Source organism: Phocoena sinus, chromosome 8 (assembly GCF_008692025.1).
Source record: "Phocoena sinus isolate mPhoSin1 chromosome 8, mPhoSin1.pri, whole genome shotgun sequence".
Taxonomy (NCBI): domain Eukaryota; kingdom Metazoa; phylum Chordata; class Mammalia; order Artiodactyla; family Phocoenidae; genus Phocoena; species Phocoena sinus.
Window position 1 is genome coordinate 83,280,899 of NC_045770.1, and position 20,350 is coordinate 83,301,248.

Genomic DNA, 20,350 nt, shown 5'->3' on the forward strand with positions numbered 1-20,350 from the left:
GAGTCCGCTTGCCGATGCCGGGCACACGGGTTCGTGCTTCAGTCAGGGAGGATCCCGCATGCCGCGGAGCGGCTGGGCCCGTGAGCCATGGCCGCTGAGCCTGCGTGTCCGGAGCCTGTTCTCCGCGACGGGAGGGGCCACAACGGTGAGAGGCCCGCGTACAAAAATAAACAAACAAACAAATAAATAAATAATAAAATGAGCTATGATGCCATGAAAAGATATGGAGGGACCTTAAATGCTTATTACTAAGTGAAAGAAGCCAATCTGAAAAGTCTGTGTACTGTATGACTCTGACTATTGACATTCTAGCAAAGGCTAAACTGTGGAGAACTTAAAAAGATCAGTAATTGCCAGAGGTTGGGGGAGGGGTGGTAGAAATGAATACATGAAACATAAGATTTCTATGGAAAGTACTCTGTATAATACCATAATTAATGGATACATGTCATTATACGTTTGTCCAAAACATAGAATTGAAATGAACCCTAGTGTAAATTGTGGACTCTTGGTGATTATGATATGTCAGTGTAGGTTAATCGATTGTAACAAATGTACCACTCTGCTGGGGGATATTAATAATGGGGGAGGCTATGTATGTGTGGGAGCAGGGCTTATATGGGGAATCTCTGTACCTTCCCCTCAATTTTGCTGTAATCTTAAGCTGCTCTAAAAAAATTAAGTTCTAATTTTTAGGAAAGGCTTCAGAAGGTCATTGTTCTGCAGTTCCCAGCAGAGAGCTAGTCCATATTTGATAGGAGAAGAGTCAGAGGTAACTTCTAAAGACCAGTCCCAAGCAATGCATATTTGGAAATCCTGAGGCAGACTTCTTGGCCATATCCCTCCAAGTCAGAATGTATCTGTCTATTGAGGACTACTGTAGCATTTCAGCAGTGACATATCATGTTTCCTGACATCAGATTTGGCCTCACTGATTTAATTGCCATTAACCTCCCTCTAATGCTGAAACAATGTCTCCACACCCCAGTAGAAGCCATTATATCCCACAGTTGTACCCTCAGGTATATAAGATATTATCAAGGTAGATAATGACCTTGGTTCAGGAGGTCATGGAAGTTGCTGCTACACTCATTATTAGGAGACACCTGGAAGGCTGCCCTTTCAGATATCTCATTTTGTAAAGCCCCATCTCCCAAAAAGCTTGTCTAGAAGGTTGACCATTCAATTCAATGAAGGAAGACACTTGATTTCTTCCTGAAAAACACCTTTCTGATGCCCTATAAACATGTAAATTACATATTAATCACCTATATTACTAATTATTATTTTTGAAATTAATTTTGTGACAATAGAAATATAGCTTACTATAGAAGTCTATTCTTTCATAATGTAATAGTTGTATTCCACTTGTATTTCATAATGCAATAGTTGTCATCAAAACTTGCTTCATAAAAATAATAGTTCAGTTGAAAAAAGGTGGTGAGGTTAAGGGCTGGAGTTTGAAATTCTCAAACAAGTTTTTTTTTCCCCTGTTGGGATCTCAATGATAAATGTTTTTGCTTGTTTGTTCTGTTCTAATAGCTGTAATTGTACAACTCTATAAACTAAATATACTAAGATAAACCCAGCCATCTAGTTTTGCCTTCTATGCTACCAGAACTATGGTTAGCAGAGCAGTTTTTATATATTCTTATCATACTATTATCACCCATTGTTATGATAAATAAAACATAAAGAAGGCATCTTTGTGGCCCTCCAAATGTTTTTCCTAAAGCCACTTTGCTAATTCCTGATCCCATCATACATCCATTCAATCATCAAATATTTATTAAGCACCAACTATTTTCAGACTTAAAAGAAAGACAATGGATTCAACTTTGAACAAGACAATATTTATTGTTCCTTCACTAGCTGAATTTTCATTATAATGACTGTGCCCAATTTTAATTAACTTCTCTTATTAAAAACAATTTGAATGATGATAACTGCAGTTATTACAGAAATCCCCATATTAAGATTGGAAAGATATGTATAAAAAATAAAATTTCTTACAATCTCCTACCTTTGGAGTTAGCCACCATTATAATTTTTGAATATTTGTTTTCTGACTTTGGTCAATGAAATTTACAGAGATATATAGTCTTTTCTTTAAACAAATGTGTGACCATATTAGAATCCAATTTATATACAGCTGTGTTCACCTAATGAGAATATTCCTATGCTATTAAATTTTTGTTGAGAACATGATTTTTAAAAAATATTTATTTATTTATTTTTGGCCGCGTTGGGTCTTCGTTGCTGCACGCGGGCTTCCTATAGTTGTAATGAGTGGGGGCTACTCTTTGTTGCGGTGTGTGGGCTTCTCATTGTGGTGGCTTCTCTTGTTGTGGAGCACAGGCTGTAGGCGAGCAGCCTTCAGTAGTTGTGGCACACGGGCTCAGTAGTTGTGGCTTGCGGACTCTAGTGCACAGGCTCAGTAGTTGTGGCACACGGGCTTAGTGGCTCTGCAGCATGTGGGATCTTCCTGGACCAGGGCTCAAACCCTTGTCCCCTGCACTGGCAGGTGGATTCTTTTTTTTTTTTTTTAACATCTTTAATGGAATATAATTGCTTTACACTGGGGTGTTAGTTGCTGCTGTGTAACAAAGTGAATCAGCTATATGTATACATATATCCCCATATCCCCTCCCTCTTGCCTCTCCCTCCCACCCTCCCTAACCCACCCCCTTAGGTGGTCACAAAGCACCGAGTTGATCTCCCTGTGCTATATGTGTGCTTCCCACTAGCTATCTATTTTACATTTGGTAGTGTAGATATGTCAATGCCACTCTCTCACTTTATCTCAGCTTACCCTTCCCCTCCCCATGTCCTCAAGTCCATTCTCTACATCTGTTTCATTATTCCTGTCCTGCCCTTAGGTTCTTCAGAACCATTTTTGTTTTTAGATTCCATATATATGTGTTAGCATACAGTATATGTTTTTCTCTTTCTGACTTACTTTACTCTGTATAACAGACTTTAGGTCCATCCACCTCACCACAAATAACTCAATTTCATTTCTTTTTATGGCTGAGTAATATTCCATTGTATATATGTGCCACATCTTCTTTATCCATCCGTCGATGGACAATTAGGTTGCCTCCATGTCCTGGCTATTGTAAATAGAGCTGCAATGAACATTGTGGTACATGACTCTTTTTGAATTATGGTTTTCTCAGGGTATATGCCCAACAGTGGGATTGCTGGGTCATATGGTAGTTCTATTTTTAGTTTTTTAAGGAACCTCCATACTATTCTCCATAGTGGCTGTATCAATTTCCATTCTCACCAACAGTGCGAGAGGGTTCCCTTTTCTCCACACCCTCTCCAGTATTTATTGTTTGTAGACTTTTTGATGATGGCCATTCTGACCAGTGTGAAGTGGTACCTCATTGTAGTTTTGATTTGCATTTCTCTAATGATTAGTGATGTTGAGTGTCCTTTCATGTGTTTGATGGTAATCTGTATATCTTCTTTGGAGAAATGTCTATTTAGGTCTTCTGCCCATTTTTGGATTGGGTTGTTTATTTTTTTGATATTGAGCTGCTTGTATATTTTGGAGATAAATCCTTTGTCAGTTGCTTTATTTGCAAATATTTTCTCCCATTCTGAGGGTTGTATTTTCTTCTTGTTTATGGTTTACTTTGTGGCGGGCAGATTCTTAACCACTGCACTACAATGGAAGTCCCAAGAACATGATTTTTTTAATTACTTTTTTAATATCCTAGCTGGTTGATCCAAATGCTTCCTATCGCAAATAAAGTTGTGGTTTTTGTTCACACCTTTGACCGTACCACTGAATACTTGCTAGTTGGAAGCAATCGCATAGCACAGGGAGATCAGCTCGGTGCTTTGTGATCACCTAGAGGGGTGGGATAGGGAGGATGGGAGGGAGACGCAAGAGGGAGGGGATATGTGGATATATGTATACGTATAGCTGATTCACTTTGTTATACAGCAGCAACTAACACAACAACGTAAACTAATTATACTCCAATAAAGATGTAAAAAAAAAAAGTTGTGGAAGTTAAATTCCCAGATTAAAATGTATGAACAATTTTAAACCTGCTGATGTGTATTTCCAAGGTGACTTGCTTTTTAGACATGAACCAATTTCTAAAACTACAGAAATAGTATATGAAAGCCCATCTAACAGCACTCATTACTGGAATAAAATATTATTTCTTAGTCTTACCAATTTAAGAATAATTTTCTAACTGGTAGTGAAAATTTAATTTAAAAATTACCATTATTTAAAGTTTTCATCATATCAGTACTCAAGGAGGAATATCAGAGGATAATCAATAAGATTTTATGGACCTGGAGGGTGTTATGCTTAGTGAAATAAGTCAGACAGAGAAAGACAAATGCTGTATGTTATCACTTATATGTAGAATCTAAAAAACAAAATGAATGAATATAACAAAACAGAAAGAGACTAATAGATATAGCGAACAAACTAGTGGTTACCAATGGGGAGAGGGAAGGGGGATGGGGCAAGATAGGGAGAGGGGATAAACTACTATGTATAAAATAAAAAGCTACAAGGATATATTGTATAGCACAGGGAACATAAACAATATTTTCTAATAACTTTAAATGAAGTATAACCTATAAAAATATTGAATCACTATGTTGTATACCTGAAACTAATATAATATTGTAAATCATCTATACCTCAAATAAATACATACATACCATTATTTAAATTTTTCATCATATCAGTACTCAAGGAGGAATATCAAGGGATAATCAGTAAGATTTTATGAACTACAAATTAGTTGAATTCTACTTAGAAAATCATTCAATTAAAAGAAGAAATTCCTGAAATATAGGTTATATGTTAAACTTCTAGAGATTTTAAAGATAACTGAGTTCAAAATATCTAATTAGCTCAGTGCCCCCTTTCCCATATACTTATAAGAACATATCCAATTATCTTGAAAAAGGCAATTAAAATTACTGTTAATAATCTTAATACTAGGACATGTTATAATTCATTTGATAATTACATTTCCCAAAAAGATACTGTCAACATAAACTGTGAAACTGCAGATACATCCTCTTTACAAGTATCAGAGACAATATGCTCACTATTCTGTTGTACTTAAATGTTGTATTGCAGTTTTTCTTAACAGGTAATATGTGACATGAAACATGTCTCATTTGATGCTTCATAATGTCCATTCTGATGTTTAACACTAAAAAATTATATTTATGTATCACACATGTCAGAAAACAATTTAAATAATTAAAGTAAGAAAAATAATAGCAACCATGCCTTTCATTTCAAATACAAAATATAAATCTTTTATTCATAGATATTAAAGAACCATGTGTGATCAGGAATGCCAACTATTTATATTTTCTGATTTACGTAGCTAGCATTAAGCATTTTATCTAAGTGTTCATGTTTTGTATTTTCAGAAATTTGTTATGAATCAAAATACTAAGTCATAAAAATAAAAAATCAAGAGACTACCTTTCAAGATTAACTCATAAGTTTTGAAAATTCATTATTTATATTCTTTATTCTGATTTTCATAACAAGGAAAAGAAAAAATGTAATTGCTTCGATTTTAAAAACATACTACAGGAAAAGGTACTATTTACGCTTGGCTGAAGTTTACATTATTTATTGCTATTTTTCTTCAAAAATATTCATTAGAATAAACATTTTTCTAAACACCAAAGTAAACCAATACATGGTTCTGGCATATTTATTTTTTTGAAAAGGTGCTCTGAATCATAGACAACATAAATACTAGGCAGTGTGGTGGTTGCCACAGTAACAAGTAAATAGGAGCAGAAAAATACATGCAATTTTCAAATGTATATAATTTTCAAATGTATATATGCATATTTTATAGGTAAAAAAATTCAACTCTTGCTTTAGCTCCCCATTTAGAGAGAGAAACACCTAATTCTTTAGAAATAAAAGGTTACCACATAGCAATGGAGCAGGCTCAAAAAAGTTTTTAAATGCTATATGGGAAATCTTAAGGTTTTTAAATCAAATTTCCAAAATGAAGGCAGGAAAAAAACTCTTTTCCTTCTATATTACTTTAGTGGTCAGTTCTTTAGGTCAGGGTAAAATTGCATAAACTTCTTTACCTCCCAAGCATGAAATCCCCTTTTAATTTGCTTAAGTGTATTATTCACATGCATTAAGTGGAGCACTTGACCATGGAAAACTGAAAGCCCTGTTGATCACAAAGAAGCCCCCAAAGTTAATGCTAACCCTTGAGCTAACCACTTGAATAAATGATCCGAAAATCTTTGTGCCAGTGTGCTAAATTGGAGTTTAAGGAGTTCTTTTCTTGCTCCTTTCCCTTTATTAAAATACATCTCTGGGGCTTCCCTGGTGGCGCAGTGGTTGAGAGTCCGCCTGCCAATGCGGAGGACTCGGGTTCGTGCCCCGGCCCGGGAAGATCCCACATGCTGCGGAGCGGCTGGGCCCGTGAGCCATGGCCGCTGAGCCTGAGCGTACGGAGCCTGTGCTCTGCAAGGGGTGAGGCCACAGCAGTGAGAGGCTCGCGTACCGCCAAAAAAAAAAAAAAAAAAAAAAAAAATACATCTCTGGTTTACAGGTACCCTAGAAGACACAGAAGTATACTGATACAGTGTTCTGAATTTTATACTTCAAGTTTAAGAGGGATTAGGATACATTTTCTAGAGAGGGGGAGAGAGAAGTGGTTCTATCAGCCATGATGTGAAGTTTGAAATCTACTGAAAGGTATTGTTAAACCAACCAAAACAGGAAAGCTGCTCAACTATTAGTGGGAAACAAATCCTTCAAATCTGATTACATAAATTTGTACTTCCAATTTGTTTCAATAACAACTATTATGTACCATTCTCCCGGAGAACTTAAAAATTTTAAAAGATCACCTTTTAGGCAGGGTGCCAAATATGAGGTGATAGAACAGTGTACTCTGGGGCTCACCTTGTGCTAACTCCTTGATAAAGAAACCATACACTCTAATGGTTAAGGATTGACTGAACTAACCTGCAAGAGTAACTTCCTTATGACACATATGCATGATCCAATTTACTTTTATTAAAGAGAAATCCATTTGTTTCCTGGGGAGACAGTAAATTTAAACTTTAAGAAGTTCAAAGAATGAATTAAAATATTACTCAAATATTTATGACTATCAGATTAGAATAAGTCACATGGATGACATGACTACTGCAAAGGGAAGAAAGAATATCATCTTTTTATTCCTCTTCCCTCTCAATACTTTTAACTATTTCCTTTTGCTTTCACCATCTTAAAGGGATGGGAAAATGTCCCTGGAGACTAGAAAAGGGAAATCATACCCATCTTTAAAACAAGGCGAAATGATTTTGGTAATTAGCTTAGTTTAACCTGGAAACATTCAGTAACAAATTAAACAATCAATTAGTAAAGGGCATAAAATATTGGAAAACAACCAACACAGTATCTGAAAAGCCAAATATGCCAGATGAACTTAGTATCTTTTTCTGATAGAATGACAGATCGTATTATAAAGTAAGAAGTGAACAGTGTAATCTATTTAAGTATTGTAAGCTTTTTTACTCTATTTTCCAATCTAGTGTAGGGGAAAATGGTTTAGGAATAAAATAATTCGAAAACTGTCTTCAACGCTAAGCCAATGGATGTTGACATATCTCCTCTCTCTTGAGGGCCTGTTTCAGAACTGAGTCAATGTCTTTACTAATGACTAGTCAGGAATCTTAGACTCATTTATGTTTTAGCTCTATCATATCAGATCCCTGTCATCTCTGAAATTAATAAGAAATTTTTTCCTTAGTTCTCTTTCCAACCTGTTGACCTTTCTTTTCCCTAGGGATCTTAAATGACTTGCTGCTTCAGTTAAGTGGTACTGTACTGGTAGAAGACATAAGCCCATTTTAGGTAGGAATTTTGAGAGGAAAAGAAGGAATGCTTTGTGAATGACTTAAAAGGATCCTCTATGACTAGAGTAAATGATGAGTAACAGAGTGGTGTTTAAATATAAGTAAAAACACTTGAAACTTGAAAAGTGTAAAGAACAGCTGCTGTTTGGTTAGAAAAGGGAGACAGTGTAAAGAAGTGTATGGAGTGGAAAAACGAGCCCAGTTTTCAAGGAGAGAGGTCTCTGTGTCATGTGACCAGCTGGCTAAGTACACAGTGGGGATAGAAGTACAACTATGGAGGAAAGAGGTCCCAGCTGGGAAGGAAGTCAAACACTTGGTCTGTATTAGACAAGAATCTAATCAGACAAGAGCCAACATTATCTTGAACTGAGCTGCTTATTGGACCAGGGTAAGTGTTTTCTCATTATGTAATTAACATCCCTATTTTCCCAACCTCTGTTACTATTTAAAGCAATAATATAAATACCTTAGAAAGAAAAAAATTTGGCCACTGAATTGTTTGTTTGATCTTAACTATCTTTCTAAGCCTAAATACGCCGGAAACAATCAATTGGAGACGTTCCCAAGCTTAAGAGGACATCACTTGTACTGAGGAACCCAGAAGGAAATGAGGGCAAGTAACCAGGTATTTACAATTTACGATTTAGGAGTGTTTGTTCCCTCAGCTGTTGATTAGCTAACAATGCCATGGTTTGCCACCCAGTTTACTATAAACTCAGGTATAGGTAGCTATTCTCTGTCACAGCAAAAATATGTAAAATTTCTAAACCAATTCCTCTAAAGGAAGAAGTGGGGACTTTAGCCAAAAGGCAAGTAAGTATGTTGGTTGGTGGTATGTTAGAAGTGGAAAAGGAGAATTGGGCTGTACAAAGGATCAACTTAAAGTCTGGACTAAGAGAAGATAAAGAATATCAGCAAAAAGGAGCTGAGGAGTTGAATATAAAGTAAGGAGAATGATTTCTAAGAAGCATGTGAAAAGTCCATTTTTCCTGATTTATAATCATATTATCATATGGATTATGACCTTCATAAATAAACATGGATCCAGGATGGCATGCCTCTCTAAGGGACGGTATGCCACAGAGCAAACCACAGCAAAAAGGTCCAAAAGACAAGACGGAAGCAAGGTATGGCCTCATTACTGTAATGAAATTCAACTCAATTCAGTATTTACTGATTATCAACTAATACCTATAATTAGAGAGATATCAAAATATAAATTAATTTACTTTGGTAAAATTGATCCAAATACATTTCTAATCATCTCAAATGCTTTAAGCTTGCCAATTCTTCCTGTACCAAAGACTATTATCTAGTTTCTGGACCAAGCTTTGCTACTTTTTCAGGGCTGAGAACCAAGTAACAACAGCACTTGAGTCCTAGTGACAGGCTTAGGCTCATCTACCTGAAGCAAGAAACTGGGGAAACACGATATACAGTGGACTAAGAGTAAAAGAACTGTTACAGAGGACCCAGAAAAATCTTTTACATCTGGTTACACTTTCTTGCTTCCTCTTTTGCAGGATTACCTGACTTTAACCTAAGACTAACATAAGATCTATTTCTAAGTATATCTTTCTCCTCTGTAATGATATATCTGAATATTGTATATATGTATATCACCAAAATTCACTATCTCATTTTCTAAATTAGATTCTTAAAATTATGAACTTAAATACATATATGTACATTGTACTATGAAATAATTTTTCCTTTTCTTGCACTGAAATAAGAAAAGTTATTTAAGTTACCCCAAATATAGCTAGAAGTTAAAAAGAATTAATTTCATATTCATAGAGACTAACACTGCAGATCAGAATTTACACTACAAAGATTTTAAAAAGTCATATAGTCTTTCAAATTAATGTATCTGACTGTCTTTCTCTTATGCTCCCACTTCACCTGCAGCACATCAGACAAGGTAATAATTTATGATAATCATATGAAAATATACAATTAATATTCATCACCTCTCATTCCTCATCACTTTAGATGATCAGTAATGCAGAGTGAAAATGCTGTCAGATTTCTAATTGCTTTGTAATGGGCTTGAAACAGGGAAATCATTAAAGGCAAACAATCTGTCATTTGTCTGTTACTTTAACTATCACACAAAAAAACTCATTAAAGAAATAGCTAATGAGCTACAAAACACTATACTCATAGTGCTTCTACAGTAGATTAAAAAATAATATTATGAGTTGCCTAAAATATTTTTAAAATATGATATTTTTGTGGAAATTCATCAGAAAACATCTATTCTTCAGTATATTTTTTAAGTTGTGTGGTTTCATTATTTTGGCATCTAATCTGTCATTGCAGAAATCCCTTTAGCATGTAAGAGTTGTTTTTCTTCACTCTCTAAATAATTAAACTGAATGGTTGCAAGAAGAAACTGAAATGCTGAATATATTTCTTACTAGTAAACTGACACAAGTGATAAAAAAATAGTACCATAGTAACCCTGATGCTAAGGGAAGAATGTATTCTAAAATTTGATTTCTACCCTCATATCTCTGTGGATCTGAACTGTTGAAGTTGCTTCACTCATCTTAAATATACCTATCATTACACAAAAATTATATTCGACTATTGAAACTGAGCATAATAACATTAAACTCTGCATAATAACTATTTTGAAAATTTTAAAGATATTACCAACACTAAAATGTTTCATAATATTACTTCAAATAATTTTGGAGGGGAAAACAAATCATTTCTTTAAATGAGTATACCAAATTTTACATGTCTTTTTATGGTCCCTTTCTATATGAGGTACTTAGTATTAAAAATAATTCAACGATAATGACACTAATCTAGTTTTAAAAACGAAAAAAAAGGCAGAAATGTTTTGTTGGTTACAGAGTTCAGTTGCACTTTATTTTAGAAAAAAATATGAGAGTAACAAAGATAACAGTGTTACTAATTATGTTTTTCACTTTGCTAATGAATTAAATCATGAATTTATTTCCTATAGCAAAATGTAAGAATCTTAATAAAGTCAAACTTTTTTAAGTATGTAGACCTATTTGTATCTACTGTAATATAAACAAATTTAAAAACCTAAGTGCAATGGCATGTTTAGCCAGGTGCCTTGGTTGATACACAGGAGTGAATGCCAAGTTGACTTCAAAAGGTTCCTTAACACTCTAGAAACAGCTTCATTACACTCTCTAATTGACTTAAACAGACTTCATATCAACTGTTTAACACATTTTAACCCACAAATTAACACCCCTTGATCATTCAAATTAACCTTTCTTCTGTGAGTCAATTACAGACAAAAATAAACTTAAAAAAGTTCAGGTTTAAAAAACTAAAATGTAGAAGAGGGGATGCTTTAAAAAACAGAGCATATAAATGCATATCACTGCATGGTTTGAAGAGATCATTACAAGGTTTCAGAGTGGTCATCAGACAATGAGAAAGGGGTAAAGAAGTGAATGGGGTTAATAATAACTTTGTATTTACTATGATTACTAAAGAGAAACAGAAGATGGATTATATTCATTGTCTTTAATAGGTTCATAGAACGATTAAAACATCAGATGTGAAGAAGCTAGGAAGACAGACACAAAAATTTCAGATAAGATAAAGACTTTCAAGAAGTCCAAAACCAGCTTGAAAGAACACTGACACAACTGAAGTTAAGCACACAAGAAAAACACAGCAACAGGTGTGGCGACAGGGAAAAGGATTTACCTCTTTGTCTCCTCTGCTTAGTGCACTGCCTTGCTTAAACTCAATCAATGTTCACTGATGATTACTGCTGAAAGACAAAAGAGAGAATAGATCAAGTGAAGACAATCAGAGAAAGGAAAAAATGCAAAAATGAAAAACCACTTCCGAAAGATGAGATAGGACTGTTCATTAGAGCTGATTCTCAATACTGTCTAAAGCTTTAAGATAATTGGCCAAAAAAAAAAGAAAAAAAAGGAAATTTCTCTAATTCTACTCATTCATCTCTCCTCTCTGCCACAGCATTATTTAAAATTTAGCACTTCCATGTATCTTCCTGGATTAGCCTCATTTTGATTCAAAGATTTCAATCATTCAAGTAATCTGCCTAATTCTATTCGCATAACTGCAAGTTATTAACTGTGGCAATTAAATAACCTGTATTTCCCCTGGCATAGCACTTGGCACAGTTATTTCAGTTGCTTATCTGTCTACCCAGATAAACTTTAAGATTTTGAGAGGGCTACAGCCAACTCTGTCTTGTGTTTCTTGTAACAGCGTGGGACACCTAGTAGACAACAAATATTTGTTGAGTGAATGAATAAGTGAATGAAGGCTATATATGTACTATGTCATTGTGGTTTTGTTTTTGTGCTTTTTAAAATCTCATCACTAGCCAATAGACTCTTAAGTTGCTCTAGGGGCAATCATCTAATTTCAGTGCATAACCATAATATTCTGTGGTACTTAAAAATAAATATAGCTTAGGTGGTGGGAAGCAGTGGTTGAGAGTCCGCCTGCCGATGCAGGGGATGCGGGTTTGTGCCCCGGTCCAGGAGGATCCCACATGCCGCGGAGTGGCTGGGCCCGTGAGCCATGGCCGCTGGGCCTGCGCATCCGGAGCCTGTGCTCCGCAACGGGAGAGGCCACAGCGGTGAGAGGCCCGCGTACCGGAAAAAAAAATAAATAAATAAAAATAAATATAGCTTAGTTCACTGATATAAAAATCCTAAAAATTCAGAGATAATAAATTCAAGGAAATTAAAGAAGAGTTGTTAATGAAACCAGTAGAGAGAGCTAAGTAAATATCAGTATAATCCTAGGCTAAGAAATAATTAACAGAAGTATGCTGTATATATGGCAAATATCCATCAATAAGAAGCACAATTTACTAATATGATCTCAAGGTAAGACTGTTAATGTACGGTGGACATTAGTAAGTTTATGTGTAGGCAAGTACTAAAGTGATAAATTGAATAAGAATGTGATTGCTATCACTACAACAAATGGTCTCAAACCTCTGCTATATCTATATAACTATATTTATATCTACATCTATATCTAACTCTAGATATAGTACTTGATGAATCATCTTGAAATCAATTAGCTAATGTATGCCTTCTTTGCTTATGTTAGATGCTGATGACACAGGAATTAAGAGGTTTCTGCCCATGCTTCTAATGCATCTGGGAAACTACAGTTCAACAAACATTTGGGTTTGGTTTCATTTTTCCAATTCAATAGTTTGTGGCTTTCATTTGCTCTGTTTGGAAACTCCGAAAATACTGTTATGAATTCTTAATGTTCTAATATATCAAAACTGAGCAACAAATATTTCATTATTAATAATAACAATACTTAATCTTTACTGAGTACTTACTTTCAGACACTATTAACTCATTTAATCCTCACAACAAACCTATGAAGGAGATACTATTATTATCTCTATTTTATAGAGGAAGAAACTAAGGTACAGAGATTAATTAAGGTGTTCATTTAACCAGTACAAGGCAGAATCTGGATTCAAACCTATGCAGTCTGACCCCAGAGTTCATGCTCATAACCATTATGCTAACACAGTTTATATTTATGTTATATTTGCTTTACATAAAATGAATAAATCACCTTCTTAAAATAGTGAGAAACAAAACTATTGTAGACACACATCATTAGAATTCCAGAGAATGTGACAGCAAAGCAGGTGCTTAGTTTCTCTGAGAGGTGTTCCTGCCCTCAGAGAGTTTACAATCTGATTTGGAAATTAGAACATACATCTGAAAGTGTGTAACAATACACTGTGGTTTAGGATGAGTACAAATGTGGAGTACACCCAGGACTGCTATGAAAGTTGAGAGGAGGAAGTAATTTCTAAGGACTGGGCCACCATAAAAGACTTGATGGAACAGATAGGTCTTAAAGGAGGAATAAAACTGATAGGAGGAAGAAAAGAGCTATGATGTTATAAGCAAGAGGAACCATCAAACCATCTGAACAAAATTATGAAGTACCAAGAAAATATCCAAATTGTTTAATTGTTTCATGTACAGAGGTAATAGGTGATGAGACTGGAAAAGTAGGATCATATTGGGGAGGAATATTGGGTTAAGGAGGTAGGACTTTATCCTCTAGACCTGCCCTGTTTGATAGTCACTAGTTAGATGTGGCTATTAGCACTTGAAACGTAGCTAGTCCAAACTGAGGTGAGCTGTACAGGTAAAATACACACTGGCTTTTGAAGACTTCAGTATGAAAAAAGAATGCAAAATATTTCATTAATAATTTTTTTTCATTAATAATTTTTATACTGATTACATTTTGAAATGATCATACTCTGGATATACTGGGTTAAATAAATAAATCATTAAAATCCATTTCACTAGTTTCTTTTTATTTTCCTAATGTAGCTACTGGGAAATTTAAAATCACATGTGTGAAATGGATTAAATGTAAGGCCAGACACTATAAAACTCTTAGAGGAAAACACAGGTAGAACACTATGACATAAATCACATCAGGATCCTTTCTGACCCACCTCCTAGAGAAATGGAAATAAAAAAAATAAATAAACAAATGGGACCTAATGAAACTTCAAAGCTTTTGCACAGCAAAGGAAACCATAAATAAGACGAAAAGACAACCCTCAGAATGGGAGAAAACATTTGCAAACGAAGCAACTGACAAAGCATTAATCTCCAAAATATACAAGCAGCTCATGAGCTCAATATCAAAAAAACAAACAATCCAGTCCAAAAATGGGCAGAAGACCTAAATAGACATTTCTCCAAAGAAGATATACAGATTGCCAACAAACACATGAAAAGACGCTCAATATCACTAATCATTAGAGAAATGCAAATCAAAACTACAATGAGGTACCACTTCACACCGGTCAGAATGGCCATCATCAAAAAATCTACGAACAATAAATGCTGGAGAGGGTGTGGAGAAACGGGAACCCTCTTGCTCTGTTGGTGGGAATGTAAATTGATAGAGCCATTATGGAGAACAGTATGGAGGTTCCTTAAAAACCTGAAAATAGAACTACCATATGACCCAGCAATCCCACTACTGGGCATATACCCTGAGAAAACCATATTTCAAAAAGAGACATGTACCGCAATGTTCATTGCGGCACTATTTACAATAGCCAGGACATGGAAGCAACCTAAGTGTCCATCGACAGATAAATGGATAAAGAAGATGTGGCACATATATACAATGGAATATTACTCAGCCATAAAAAGAAACAAAATTGAGTTATTTGTAGTCAGAAAGAGAAAAACAAATACCGTATGGTAACACATATATATGGAATCTAAAAAAAAAAATGGTTCTGATTAACCTAGGGGCCAGACAGGAATAAAGATGCAGACATAGAGAATGGACTTGAGGAAACGAGGAGGGGGAAGGGTAAGCTGGGACAAAGTGAGAGAGTAGCATTGACATATATACACTACCCAATGTAAAATAGATAGCTAGTGGGAAGCAGCCACATAGAACAGGGGGATCAGCTCAGTGGTTTGTGACCACCTAGAGGGGTGGGATAGGGAGGGTGGGAGGGAGAGGCAAGAGGGAGGGGATATGGGGATATATGTATACATATGGCTGATTCACTTTGTTATACAGCAGAAGCTAACAACATTGTAAAGCAATTATACTCCAATGATGATGTCATAAAAAAAATCATGTGTGGTTTGCATTTGTGTCTTACACTGTATTTCCATTGGACAGTAGTGCTCTAAAAAAATGAAGGAAGACTAATGAGCAACAATTTATGTAAAAAGTGTTTAAGGTATTTAAAGAAGTTTATTCTGGTATAAATAAACAGACAAGTTTATTCTGGTATAAATTCAGATGATAGGACAACTGATCTGTTTTTTCAATAAGCCAATGGCAGACAAATAAAAAACAATGTAGTAGTGAAGAATTGGGGCTGCTATAGCTTAAAAGATATTTAAGAGACAGAACAACCAATTGCAATGTGTAGATTTTGGATCATGACGCAAGCAAATAAAAAGACATTTCTGAGACAACTAGGGAAATATAAATAAGCACTAGATTTGCATAACATCAGTGAATTGATAATTTTGGTGGAATAATGACTATGGAGATGAAAGAAAAAGTTGCAAACTAAAGTATGCTTTAGGGAAGCAAACTAAAGTATGTTGATATGAAATGAAAGAACATTTGGAATTTGGTGGGGACAAAAAATGTGTATCTCTTTCTATATTCAAATAAATATATATATATAAATGTAAATTGAAAAAATTGAGGTACTGTGATGAGAGTTTTCAGAAGTTTGTTCAAAAAAAGAAATAAAAGAGAGAACACAATACACTAATGGATTCATAAATCAAAATAAAATGCTCTTTCTATAAAAACTGAAGGGCCTGAGCATAACTATCTATACAAAGAAGGACTATGCAGTGGAAAAGGGAAGTTTGAGGGCTATAAAAATTCAAGTGGGGTCTTCCCTGGTGGCGCAGTGGTTGGGGGTCCGCCTGCCGATGTGGGGGACGCGGGTTCGTGCCCTGGTCCGGGAGGGTCCCGCATGCCGCAGGGCGGCTGGGCCCGTGGGCCATGGCTGCTGGGCCTGTGCGTCCGGAGCCTGTGCTCCGCGGTGGGAGAGGCCGCAGTTGTGGGAGGCTCGTGTACCGAAAAAAAAAAAAGAAAAAAAAAAAAAATTCAAGTGGGTGCCATTCTGATAGTACTGTATAGGAAGGTTTTCAGAAGAACACTTAAATCTGTCGTTTTAGGTATTCTTAGGGCCACACAGAAGGTATGTTAGAACCAGGACTGAAAACCAGATCCTCTTAGTATAATGCGTTGTGTCTGCCCTTAAACATGACAAAATCCTACGAAGAAGCTAAACTACTTTTCTCTTTAGATTTCTAAGCTTTCCTGTATCATCCAGTTATTCTTTATTGTTCATACCATCATTAAATAATTGACCATATCAAAGTATCTTCTTCAATGTGCTTAGGGTTTGTCTTGATGGCTTCTCAAACGGAGGTTTGGTAGAAGAAAGATAAAAAAGGAAGAAGGAAAGCAAATCTAAGCAGTAACAACAACAAAACTACCTTAACATCTCCAAGTGAGATTTATATCATGCTGCGGAGAACTAAGACGAATTTTCACCTCCAGGTACAGTGCAAGAAAGAATAGTCAATATAAGGTGAGCAGCACAGAGGTTTGAGAATACAAGGGAACAACAGAACAAATGAAAGGGAGAGGGAAGAAGGAAAAAGCTAACAAAAAACCTAAGTGCCCATTTGGAGTGCCCAGCAACAGTCTCAAAGCGAGCGTTTTATTCTGCTTTTTCTGTGAGCTTGAAAGATAGCATGGCTACCCTGGGAACAAGACGACTTGCTAAGTGTGAAAGGATTTTGAAAAGTTTTCATTTTTCAAGTTGGTTGCTAAAATCTAAAAGAAATAACTAAGTTGAACATATCTTCCAGAAAAAAATATTAAAACTGAAAAACTTTACTCAGCATACGTTTTAGTTCTCTTAATTTTGGAATGAGAACATTCCAAAGGAAGTCTTGGGAGACGGGAGGAATCAGTTCTCCTCATCCTTTTCATCCCGCCAATCCCAACAGTACCCCCACTTCATCCCCCATCCCCCGCCATAGTACTATGTTCGGCGTTGGGTAGAGTAAGCGGAGGAAGCTTTGGGGAAGGCGGAGGAAGCCCGGGGGATGGGGGTGCTCGCTGAGGGAGAAAAGAGAAGCGACATTCGGGGAGCCAGGATACGAGCGAGTTAGAATGAGGCGAAGGACGCCTTTTTCCAAAGCTCGGGCACTTACTGTTGGTGAACTCCGTGGAAGCCGCGACTGGGTTACCATAGCGACCGCGTCCAGGGGGGCGGAACGGCGCGTCCGATCGGTGCCTCAGCCACTGCGGCTCGGCTAGAAACGTGATCGCGTCAGGGCAATGACTTCCGGCGGAAGTAGAAACGGATTCCGAGGTGTGGAAGACGGCCGGAGAGGAGTGAGCGCCTGTGGCTCTACTAAGTTTGGTAAGTTTGATATCTAGTGAAGCCAGGAGAGAGTACAGGCCTGTGGCTGGGCTACAGAGCCGACTGTGAATGCAGAGGATTTCCGAGTCCCAATTTTGAGGAAGCCCCGGATGTCTCGTTGAGTTCATGGCTGTGGGAAGAGGTTTCCTGGTTCTGGGGCTCCTAGAGGGTCTTTTTGGTTGCTGGAGGGCTGCCGTATCCTCCAGTGAACAGGTTCAGGAGCTCTTTGCGAGGTCTGAGCGCCTCTCCGATAACCGAGGGACTGTTGCTCTCTACCTGCCGGTGCTGACTGCCAGTTTCGCATGTTATTCTTTTAAGGTAATCTGGAAGAAAAGAAGTGAACTGGAGACATTAAGAGGGAATGCTCCCAAATTCATTTTAATTCTTCGTTTTGCTTTTTAAGAATATTTATTCTTTTTTTAAACATTTGTTAAACTCTAGTGTGTTTAGTGAGTACTTACTGTGTGTCGCTTTTACCAGGAGACTAGCAGAAATAACCTTTCTTAGAGGGTCATCCACCGCTCAGGTTCATCATCGATTTCTATTTTTTTTTATGCTGTTGTATACTTATTAATTTAAGGTGTAAGCGTATATCATGAAACTATAAGGTTTTTCACACTTGTCGGTATACTCATATATGAAATTCTTGGGGCGTCTTGAATGAAAATATATACTTCAGGTTTGCATTATAATCGTGACTTAATTAAATATTACAGAACTTAGGGAAGCTGTACCTAGTTAATTCTTAGATACACTCAAACCGTAATGAATTGTCATTAATATTTCTATTCAGTTGATCTGAGAAGGCCCACTTCTTGTTCGAGGGCTGATGGCATTTGAGCAGATACCAAAAAAGGATTGGTACAGCATTCTGGAGGCAGACCCATCTGCAAGTGTGTCAGACCTGAAGCAAAAGTATCAAAAACTCATATTAATGGTAAGTCTTTTCTTTCATTTTCTAAATCATAGGGGGAAAAATCAGGTTTTTTATGTGACCGGAAATTTAGGTGTCCGTAAAATGAATATGTAATATCAAAGCAGGAATCAAAGTATTAATTTGGTTAACTGAAAGTTTCAGTAATATTGTAAAAGAAAAAAGTTGATTTGAGGTGAGATAGCATGGTGGTTTGGACCAGATCTGAGTCATGCTGATTAAGTTAAAATCCTGATTCTACCCCTAACTAACCTTGAGAACTTGGACAAGTTACTTTCCCCTGTATGTTCCTCAGGGAGGATTAAATGAAATAATCCATGTAAAATTCCTTGAAGTGTGTCATGTTATAAGCGACATTAGCATCCAGTAGACACTAGCTGCATGTGGCTATTATGCACTTGAAACTTGGCTAGTCCAAAATGAGGTGTGCTGTAAGTATAAAACACACATTGGATTTTGAAGACTTAGTACAGAAAAGGAATATAAAATAGTCTAAAAATATTATGTTGATTAAACGTTGAAGTGATAATATTTTGGATATATTGTTCATTTGCATATTTTGTACATAATATATGTGTATCTATTTGCATATACAGTAAATGTATTATCAAAATTGACTTTATTTGCTTTTTTTTTTTTTTTTTTTTTTAAATATTCTTTATTGCCACCATGGAGTTTGCATTCCCTATGCAGGAACAAATGGGGTAATTTTTGTTTGTTTGTTTGTTTTTTGCGGTATGTGGGCCTCTCACTGTTGTGGCCTCTCCCGTTGCGGAGCACAGGCTCCAGACATGCAGGCTCAGCAGCCACGGCCGACGGGCCCAGCGGCTCTGCGGCATGTGGGATCCTCCCGGACCAGGGCACCAACCCTTGTCCCCCGCATCGGCAGGCAGACTCTCAACCACTGTGCCACCAGGGAAGCCCCTATCTGCTTTTTAAACATTGCATATGTGGCTTGCATTTATAGTTTGCAGTATATTTTTACTGAATAATACTGACTTAGGCCAGTTAAACACTGTTTTTCACCTGATTCCATTCTTTTGTGAAATGAGTTGTGGTATTTATAAATAGATAGTATCTTTCTAAAGTACCATATTAATTTTTTCAGCTTATATTGTGTGGTTTATTAAGGCAGTATCATTAACTATAATGGTCTCCAGTTAACTCAGTTTCCAAAAAGAGTAGAGGACCATTACTTATATAACATTAGTTGTTTCTCTAGTTTTTATCAAATAGACCTATGAGATTTTTGCCATAACTTAGTGTTTATTGTGAGAGACAGTAGATGTTTCACTGTCAAGAATGTATTATTTATCCCTGCTTTAGGTAATAAGTTGAGCTAAATGATGTTAAGGTTTCTTTTGTCTCAGGATTTTTAAGATTTCTGTCAGTAAAATCAAGTAGACTTTTTTGAAAAATTTCCTAATACTGTATCATCCTTGTGCCTCAGTTAACTGAGAGATGAGGCTGGAGAAGTAGACTGGGTTTAGATCATGCAGGGCCTTGTAGGCCGTTTGCGTTTAATTTGACAAGAA

At 36.3% G+C, this 20,350-nt stretch overlaps 2 protein-coding genes across 2 annotated transcripts in view; one reads left to right on the forward strand and one right to left on the reverse strand.

Annotated features, from left to right (window-relative positions):
• The window catches only part of LOC116757527 (doublecortin domain-containing protein 1-like), a 96,018-nt gene extending 78,328 nt beyond the window's left edge, over window positions 1-17,690 (reverse strand). Inside the window, exons 1-2 of the mRNA XM_032639288.1 lie at window positions 17,670-17,690; window positions 11,608-11,674 (exon numbers count right to left, since the gene is read on the reverse strand). The gene's annotated coding sequence lies outside the window, so the exon portion shown is untranslated. The remainder of the gene's footprint in view (window positions 1-11,607; window positions 11,675-17,669) is intronic.
• Window positions 17,691-17,799: 109 nt separating this feature from the next.
• Window positions 17,800-20,350, forward strand: part of DNAJC24 (DnaJ heat shock protein family (Hsp40) member C24) — a 67,507-nt gene continuing 64,956 nt past the window's right edge. Inside the window, exons 1-2 of the mRNA XM_032639294.1 lie at window positions 17,800-17,881; window positions 18,675-18,818. Of these exons, the coding sequence (XP_032495185.1) occupies window positions 18,711-18,818 (108 nt within the window). The 5' untranslated portion in view covers window positions 17,800-17,881; window positions 18,675-18,710. The remainder of the gene's footprint in view (window positions 17,882-18,674; window positions 18,819-20,350) is intronic.